Source organism: Nelumbo lutea, chromosome 7 (genome assembly GCF_056320005.1).
Source record: "Nelumbo lutea isolate HS-2025 chromosome 7, American lotus-T2T, whole genome shotgun sequence".
NCBI lineage: Eukaryota > Viridiplantae > Streptophyta > Magnoliopsida > Proteales > Nelumbonaceae > Nelumbo > Nelumbo lutea.
The window spans coordinates 35,088,030-35,098,174 of record NC_142690.1 but is presented as its reverse complement, the minus strand read 5'-3'; the positions used below and the strand labels follow the sequence as shown (position 1 = coordinate 35,098,174).

At 34.9% G+C, this 10,145-nt stretch overlaps 1 protein-coding gene across 2 annotated transcripts; it reads right to left on the bottom strand.

Moving 5' to 3' along the window:
* Positions 1 to 339: 339 nt before the first annotated feature.
* Positions 340 to 8,844, bottom strand: LOC148846071 (Protein kinase superfamily protein). 2 transcript variants are annotated; one of them, XM_088956260.1, is made up of 7 exons: positions 8,396 to 8,844; positions 5,335 to 5,471; positions 3,252 to 3,367; positions 2,885 to 3,095; positions 2,563 to 2,800; positions 1,634 to 1,784; positions 340 to 876 (listed from the first exon to the last, which is right to left on the bottom strand). In XM_088956260.1, the coding sequence occupies exons 2-7, from the start codon at positions 5,399 to 5,401 to the stop codon at positions 490 to 492; spliced, it is 1,170 nt and encodes a 389-aa protein (XP_088812386.1). In that variant the 5' UTR covers positions 5,402 to 5,471; positions 8,396 to 8,844; the 3' UTR covers positions 340 to 489. The 2 variants fall into 2 exon arrangements, with proteins under 2 accessions (XP_088812386.1, XP_088812387.1); XM_088956261.1 differs by having other exon boundaries at positions 5,335 to 5,381; positions 8,396 to 8,702.
* Between the last annotated feature and the right edge of the window lie 1,301 nt (positions 8,845 to 10,145).

The following is a 10,145-nucleotide window of genomic DNA, read 5'->3' as shown; positions in this document are numbered from 1 at the left end:
ACATTCTGTAATTTTTATTACAAAATTAAATTAATTTTATTTAAAATTATTAATTTCTGCAGATTAGCCTGGATGCCCAGCCCGGTTCAACCTGAGAGCAGGCCTAGACATATAGATCCTGTAAAAATCTGGCCCGGCCCATGATCATATTTACATATCCAAAACCTTTATTTGATTAAGTTTATGGGCTGGATCCAAGTCCATGTCTACTTTACTGAGTTTGCTCCCTCTTCCTTTATGCATAACTTTAGGACTGCAATCAGATATATATATATCCAACCAATCCAATAAGGATCTAGGATATCGGAATTTGATTTGATTGGATCTAACATAGACCAGTGGAATTCAAACAATGGATCTCATTCAACCTTGAACCCTTTGGGGTAAAAACTTGTAACACAAAATTTACAGGGGAGAAACAAAGAAACAAGGCTATCAAACCAGGAAATAAAATATAAACAAAATAGAAAGGCTTTCATTGGAGGTCCCTTAATCGCTTCGGTCATGTATGGCTGTAAAGGTCATTGTGGCACATGAGGTTGTGTTATCTGATGACAAAGATGAATTATATTGCCTGTCTGAACCAGATGAAGTGTAGGTTGTATTCTTGCTGTTCTTCTGGTTTTCTCCACTTCGAACCTTGAGGTCCAAGAAATCAGAGATCAGGCCCGGCTTTGATATTGGTTTGTGAGTTATGTCTATCTCCCCAGTTAGCATCTTGACAACAGTTGACATGGACGGCCGGAGTTTAGGTGCATCTTGGGTGCATAAGAGCCCAATTTTCAAAAACCTACAAGCTTCCTCTGCATCAAACACACCATTCAAAGCTGTGTCTACTAGCCCCACTAACTCTTTTCTCTCATACAGTACCCATGTCTGCAACAGGAAGATCATCGTTAAGTATGGTGTCAAAACCTGGCAAGCCCTATTACACAATAACCTATAACAAAATTTCAGTACTGCCCTTAGCATTCTCCCGCACCCCAACAAAAAAAAAAGGATTCCAAATCCTCCAAATAAGCAGAAAAACAGTTAAAATTCAAATAAAAGGAAAACTTTGTAAGGCATCTATAAGCTAACAATGTTGTTTTGAATAATGTGCTAGGCAATCAAGAACCGTGTCCAAAATAAGTGTGACAAGAGATGTGAATCTGAAAAGGGTAAGTAGTTAAAACCAGAAAAGCCAGGATTAGAAATGAGAATATTCATGGGAATCCATGAGTGGCTCTAATAGGTGGTAAAATGAAAGAAAGAAGACTACGATGGTTTGAACATATGCATAGAAGACCATTTACAGCACAAGAAGAAATGATCTATTGCAAGTTAAAGGGTGTAGAAGAGCTAGAAAAGGCAAAAAAAAAGGATATGGGTTGAACTACTGAAGGAAGGGGAAGGCTAAAAAATGCATAGGTTGAAGTAGTGATATAATTTGGGGGCCCATAATTTGTTGAGTTGAGTTGACAAGGTTTCACCTTAGACTGGATATTAGCACACATATGCTCCTGGTTATAGGAAATAATGATCATCAGCTAGAGAATTTCTTTATACTCAGGATCCAATTTTATCAAAAGAAAGAAACACTGTTTCAGGTTTAAATCTCTAGTATGGTTGTGAGTGCTCAAAAGAACCTTACCCTTTCAAGAAGGAACTGCTCTTCAACAGGTAACTTTGAGTTCGTGCTGCATCTCCCAGTGACTATTTCCATGAGGAGAACACCAAAGCTATATATATCTGCTTTACGTGTCAGCTGTCCACGTATTGCATATTCAGGTGCCAAATAACCACTACAAAAAAAAAAAAAAAAAGGAAAAGAAAGCACACATAAAAATATTAAACCTTGCAAAAGAACTGGAGAATTGAATGTATTTAGACAAGTATTGTTTGTCTATATAAAAATTGAGCATCTTATGGTCCACATATGTTTTGGGATTTGGAAAGAGTTTGTAAGATTGAGCCATTTTTTTAACTGCTTACAGTATTTCTCATATCACACTTCAGAACATCATTAGAGCTTCATTTGAAAGATCAGTATAATAGTGGTAACTAAAAACTCAGTGAAGCTACTACATTATATCCATCGGAAATGTTAAGCAAGCTAACCAAACACTTAGGATCCCACACATAAGATCTATATAACTAACCAACCAGATTGAATGGAACTGGGTAAAGGACCACCATATTAGCTTAAATAAAGGAAAAAGGGGAAATGATAAAGGATAAAGGATAAAGAAATTAGGTAATTAATCAATAAAAATTAATATCTGGATAACTCTAATAGTCATCTCATGTTGAACCTTTTCAACTACACATTTATGTCAGACCATTGAATATTCAATCTTAACCTTCACCTTACTGCATGTGGGTAATGATTGTCAACCCAGTACAATAAAAATTCACAAGAGTAAACAAGCCTGCTTTTGTACTTTCATTTGTCTTTATTTATTTATTTATTTTATGTGAATAAAGACCTACAGAACTGTCCATGTTGAGTTTCTGACCCGAGATAATGCTGAAATGCAAAATGCATTTAAGAACAAATAGAAGTGAATGCTTGAGGCTTACATTGTTCCAGCAACACGTGTACTGACATGAGTCATGTTGGACGGAATAAGTTTTGCAAGACCAAAATCTGAAATTTTGGGGTTGAGATTTTCATCAAGAAGTATGTTGCTTGCTTTAATGTCTCTATGAACAATATATGGCCTGACTCCCTCGTGCAAAAATGCCAGACCACGTGCAATGCCAATGCAAATTTCATACCGTGTTCTCCAACTAAACTGGATACCACTCTGACTTCCACCTGAAAGTAAACCGAATTTTAAGTCATGATAGATGTAATTAATGCCTATGGATTTTCAAATCAAATATTAAATTGAAATATTACCAAGTAGAGTCTTTGCAAGGCTATTTTTCTCAAGATAGTTATACACCAAAATTCTATGGTTTCCTTCAATACAACAACCGTATAGCTTGACTAGATTTTCATGCTCTATAGCAGAGATCACATTTATCTCTGTCAGGAACTCATTTACCCCCTGTTTTGACTCAGCTGAAAGAACCTTTATAGCTGCAACTCTGCCATCTTTTAGTATTCCCTGACCAAACACAAGTATTTCAAAAACCAGGCATCAGTTGTTGCAAGAAGAATAGCTTACTCCCCTGAACAATGATAATCAAGTGTTCATTGTAACAATGCAGTCTTCCTTATTTTGAGAAAGATAAGTAAAATTGTAAATCCATTATGTGATTACCTTGTAAACAGAACCAAAACCTCCCTCACCAATTTTATTAGCCGAACTAAAATCATCAGTGGCATTTCTCAATTCTCTGTAAGGGAACAGATTAACATTCTGCATGCCAGAGACATCTGCGATCGGATTTAATATCATCAGAAGCATGAAAACAAGCATAAGCAATGGATCCATGTCATGAATTCTAACAAGCTAGTGATAGTCCAATAAAAAGAACACATGATGCAGCAGAATCCATGTAATGCATTCTAACAAGTTTGTGATAGTCCAGTTTGTTAAATAAAAAGAACACATGATGCAGCAGAAACAGACCTTACCCATGTGACTATAGACCCACATCCACAGGGCTCCTTTACTACTTGGGTGCTTCAAAACTCTTGTAGTGATGCACCTCTTTTAGTTTTTTTCTCTCTGTTTTTTTTTTTTTTTTTTTGATAGGAAACAGCAATTTTTATTGATTAAAAGAAGACTGCAAAGTACAAAACCATTAACAGAAATGGGAAAAAGACTCAAAGAATAAGATAAACATTACAAAACTGCTCAAAATAGAATTTCCCTGTTAACCCCTTGGTTGTCCAAAGAATCAGCTCCCCATTCGCTGATCTTCTAGCACCAACTTCCTTTGCCAAGCACCACACCTCCCTCGTGCTCCATATTCCCAAATCATCCATATGCATCCAGCTTAAAACTAATTTAGAGTCTCTGTCCACTTCAATCTGCCTGTATAGAAGCAGCTTTTCTGGACTCAATCCTTGTAATAGAGCTAGAATCTGTCCTTAGTGAATCTCCTATTGGCTACATTATGGGGCCCAATTACGATGCAACGATTCATCTTCCAGTGGCAAGACTCAACATTTTTCCTTCTCTTTGTTAAAGAGATTCTAAGCAAGGGATTGGAATCTAGCAATGAGACTCTGTTAGCTACCCTTCTCCCGTTGTCTTACCTTTCTTCCTTAAATATTTTCTTTCCATTCTAGTGAAAGCAACCATAGGAACATCTTATAACTTCCTGCAATTTCTGTAACCTCAGCAGCAAGGTTACCTCAGAGTAAATGTCCATGCACAGCCGTTGTTGCAGGTTACATGCCAGGAACAACATGCTTTCCAATTGCTTTATTAATGTTCCAACTCCAGAGAGCAGGACAAATGACAAACATGACAGGAAGTAACAATGCATTGTTTATGGATGCAGGTCTCATTTTCTGTTTCTGGATTTTAGGATGTGAACCACTTTATCTCATGAAGATTATTGAATGCATAATCTCACCATCATATGCAGCCGATCTGGGCTCAAACCAAAGTTAGTACGACCCAAAATTTAGGTTCCTCAGCATGATTATAGGTAATGTTGTGCTTGAATTGACACCTTAAGCAACCTGATCCAATGTGAATCTGAAAATGTAATATGCCATATATATATTCATCTTATCAGAAGCAACAACAGGGTTGGAGCTGAATCTGACAATTTCAAAGTACAAAAGTTCACTTTAATTAGTTCTACCTTATGGCGATCTTATAATCCAATCTTAACCCAACCAACCTGAGTCATTTTAGGAGTTATATATCAATCTTCTGTCAGGCTCGAGTTGAGCAACTCATGGTCTTATAGTTTGACTTTATGTTCACAGAAGTGGATTCAGTTTTTGTCTCAAATTTAACCATTTTTCACTAGTCACCAATTTGTGCCCCTCAATGAATCTCTGTCCACACCCATCCAACATTCCATTATCACGTATATCACTTCTAAGAACAATGGCCCTTCAACTAAGGATTACTGCTTTGATGGCATGGAATGGGATAATCAAATGAAACTTGCCAGATGGCACATGTATAATATGAAGATCCATAGGTACCCATTTTGGGTTTTCCATCTCAGCAGCCAAATGTATAAAACAGGATCCCAAGTATCTATACGTGTGACATAAGTTGAAAACTTAGATAACAAATAAACTCACTAATAAATTAAGAAAACGGGACTAGCTTCTAATAAATTCTAACCAATTGAAAAAAAAAAAACAAGAGAAAAGAAAAACATGATTCTTCTGGAAATAGTTGGTATTAGTAAAATTTTCTATGTGATTACCTTCATCACCCACATATCCTTTAGCTGGACCAGCCTTTTTCCCAAATCTGAAAGAGAAACAAGTCATTGCTGTATGCTACACCACCAAGAAACTGTTCTTGGTCAAGAAACAGTTCATATAAAATCAAAACCCAGCCCTGCCAATATGAACAATTAGAAGCAGATATGTTATTTAAATATGCTATATCAGTTCAACATCATGTACCACCATAACTACCTGAAGTGTAATTCACTAGTGAAGAAAAACTAAACTTACAAAATAAAAACTTGAAGTAATAAACACCTTTGCCAATTATTTCATCGCTAATTTTGAATTCACATAGAAGCCATGATTCTGAAGTTCCAATACTCAATTCCTAGCATGCCAGGATATTTGGTCTACATGCTAATTCTCTACATGATGCAGTGAGTTCTAGGAAGGACCATTAAAATACTCGAGTACTAAGAGCCACAGATGGGACAGCCTTGTAAGACATTTTAGAGACTAAAGAAATGGCCTTTCATTTCCACTCCAGTAGAGTACACAGAACCTACCAAGGATAGTTACACATAATCCTCATATTGCATAAAACATCAACCTTAAAATTCTGAATTCTTTTAACATGAAAATGTCAAATAAGTTTCCATACTGCAATTGTTAGGTCCAAAAAATCTGATCTAGAAAGAAATTCAATCCACAATAACAAATCCTGCAGATCCAATTGCACTCTTTTTTTTCCCAGTAGAACCTTCTAAAAGGTCAGAAACACCTAAAGTATTGCTTTATTGTGCCTAAAGACTTGCAGAAAGAGTCTCTGAAAGTGACAGCCTTGATGCAACATACAGTTTCTAAAGTTATCTAATTTTTCTTTTGTATTTTACAAGCTATAACACCACCAATCCCCCCTTCTTGGCAGTTGGCACATACCCATGTGGTAATAACCAATCGCAACTTTAGAGAATCTAACTTTCCCTCTATAATTTTGTATAACAGGAACAGATTTGCTAGTAGATTCACCTAGAAATATTCCACAAACAATTTAATTTAGACCTTAAAAGAAGTCCATATCCAGTGGATGGTCTGGATCAGCAAAGGATCTCTCCATGTAGCAGAAATATGTGCGGTTGTAAAATAAGTTTCTTAATTGACCTGATTAGAAGACCTTTTTCCTTGTATACAACACTCCATCCCCTCTATATATTTGAATAATATTAGCAGTTTTTCTAGATTCTTAGGATATGGGAATTTCACAAGAGCAGAACTGTTGGCAATCCAATATGGTTTGAAGTTGGCTACAAGTATGAACTTCCGAAATCTTCTAGTTGGAGATTCACACGTAGTAGTTGTATGGTTTACAAAGAACAATGAGGGCCCATGGAAATATTGAAACGAAATTAGAGATATAAAAAAATGGCTACAGAATTGGAACCAGTTACAGGTGGACCCCTAGATTGGTAAATGACATGGCTGATGTATTTGCTAGACAAGAAGTGCATAGGGAGCAATTATACTGGGGAATGATACCTCAGGAAAGGATTTGTAATAAAGGAAAGGAAAAGAAGGGTGAGTAACAGGGTCTGGCCCAATGTATCACTCTGTACAACACTCTTTTATACAATTATCTTAATAAATTTTTTTAAAGTTATTGATCAAAATAAATAAAATAACCTTCACTGCTGGCTCATGTTCCTATAAAAGTCTCTTACTTTCTTTTGCATATATACTCTATAACTATAAAACCAACACTGCTACCACCACCCACCCACCCAAGCCTTGGATGGAAATAACCAAATACCACTTAAGAGAATATTAATAGCCTTGTTGTAGCCAATCATCACCTAAGACAAACTGATTTATATATCAGCAATCATCAGTAGATAAAGTAATTTGGATATTCTAGATCTTTTTATTTTTGATAAATAGATATTCTAGAGCTTTCATTCTTCTTTTTATTAACAGTAAGAACTTGTTAAAAGTTCAAATGATTCAAGGTCATAATACCCAATTTCCCAGAACTGAACAGATTCTTACATTTTCACCCAGGCAACTAAATAGCCATGGTAGGCACTGGTCCAACCACACACATTAGAAATAGGACGGAATGAATGATTTTCACACCTTACTCCTGTAAGGTAATATAATGTTAAACTAATTACTTAAAATTCAGTATTTTCAAAGCCTTAAAACCACCTCTAAGCGAGAAAACAATAAATGGCATGTATCTACATATACATTATAAAGCTACAAAAAATGCCTAGGGCAGAATTCATATAGGACATGGAAGTAACTCGGTTCCTGCTCTGGGTTCTTCCTGAATTAAACTCTAGATCTTTCAGACTCTTCAGTTGTTAAGCAATCAAGGAGAATTGGATCACACAATTAGCAACCAAGAAAAGTGACTTTATGCAAACAGAGCCTGGCAAATCTGTTGTGTATGATTATCCTTTACTTCATGTCTTCAATCTTGCACCTCTTAATTGAAATCAAAGGAAAAAAATATAAAATAAAATATTAAGAAAAAAAAAGATATGTTCCACATGATTATTACATCTTAATAAAGAAACATGGTTAAAGTCTGACACAATCTTAGAGCAAAGCAAATTAAGAAAGGTAAGCTATCTCAATTATCAAAATCCCATATATGTTTTTCTCATGATTTATTCAAAGCGACAAAAAAAAAAAAAAGGAAAGGGACAAGAATTCAATCATCAGACGAAAAGTAGGAAAAATCCGTTCTCCTCGAAAGGAAGTTCTGAACTGTTAAGCTCCAGAATCAACATATCTCAAGAAAAAGCTAGACCATTTTAGATTAAAATCTTCAGTGAAAAATACAAAACGTGTCATGCAGTCAAATGAATTGTACCCAGAAAACAAAATCATAAAGAACCCAACAATCCGACACCCAGAAACTAGAAAAATATTTCAAATAAATCAAACACCCCATTAATTGCCTGGAATCGACCCACTATCTACAACTTCAATTACATCAAATTCACAACAAACAACATAGCTTCATAAACATATTCAAAGAACCCATGTTAAAACACAGAGGTTCTAAGGTACCCAGATATGGAAACTCACCTTTGAAGCTATGCAGAAGTGGCATACATGGAGACAGAAATCATCTGCGAAAAAATGAAGTTGCCGGGGGAGAAACTAGAAAGCTGCGTAGGTTAGTTTCCTCCCGGTGCGCACGATAACAGAGAAACAAGAGACTTCAAGTTCAATCGCTGAACCGCAGACGAAAACATTTTTATATTTCACTGTCTCACCCGAGTCCATGATGGGATGCGTATCCTTTGAATCTTCCACGGAGAGAGACAAAGAGAGAGAGAGAGAGAGAAGGGGGGGCGCCGTAGTCGTCATAAATCTAGAGAGAGAGAGAGAGAAGAGAGAAAGGGCCCGTAGTCGTTACTCGTTATAAATCGAGTGAGCGCCATAAGGCGCCTAGCCATCTCGGAGTCGCAGCGACGGAGTCAATGAACAGAGCAATTTGTCGGGAAATTCTCGGAGGCTAGGTAATTTAACACGATATTTTGAAGAAAATGGTCTTTAATTATTAAATGCATCCAGGTTATTAATTTAATAAATTGTGTAAAAGATCCCAAAGATTGGGGTGTAAACAGTAAAGCCTAGAATACATCCAGGTTATTAATCATAATATTATTAGAGCACTCACATTGAGACACGTGGCAAGTCTCAATCTAATAAATATAAATTAATAATTAAATCTAATAATTATTAGTATTAGATTTAGCAAATCGTGTGAAGGATCATCCAACAGATTTGAGGTGCATGTAAACAATAAAAGGCTGCGTTTGGTTGACTTGAACCGGTTTTTGTTCATCTTCATCAGAGTAGAAATAGGCTGTGTAAATTTTGTTTCGAATTTTGATGGGCTGAGTGTAAATTCTGGTCTATTTTTTATTTATATTTGATGTTGTCTTTTTGTGAGAAGTAAAATAGGAAATAAAATGAATTTTTTTATTGGTAAGACCGTAAGAGAAGTGGCCCTGACCCCTGAGGTGGGATGCTGGATTTTGGAAAATCACGAATCAAAATCGAATCGAAGCCAATCAGTTAATCCATTGATCAGTTATCGGTTTGGTCCATTGGTTTTTTGTTTTTTGTTATTTATAATATATACTATAAATAAATATATAAATATATAATACAAAAACTAGAAATAGATATAATATATTTATATTATAAAAAATAAATAATATATTATATATTATGAAAACATATTTATATATGTAATGCATATATATTCATTTATGATATATAAAAATTATAAAATATATATGAAAAAATAATACACATAAATATATATATATATATAATATCTATAAATATACATATATTGGTCAATTTGATTAACTGTCTGTTTTTTATATTGGTTAACTGAAACCAAACCAATACATCCAGTTTTTCAAAAATACCGAACTAAAACCAAATCAACTAGTTTAGTTAATTGGAATTTTTGGTTTGGTTTCGTTAATTCAGTTCGGTTTTTCGGTGTTTGATGATCAACCTAGAGGTAGGATGAAGGTTGTACAAATTTTGCATCAGTTTTGTGATGTAAAACCTTCACTTCCAATGAACTCAAAAGATACAAAAAGTACATTTTTTTCCATCAAACATTAATACAGAACATAATTATAAATAAATAAAAGCAAAACTAAAACAATGTATAAATTTTGTACCCAATATAATTACGGGTAAAAGACTTACACCACCCTTGATATTTCTTTCATATAAATATTGAAACATAGCCTCAATTTTCAAACTGGACTATAAATTGTGACATTAAATTTTTCAAAAACTTAAC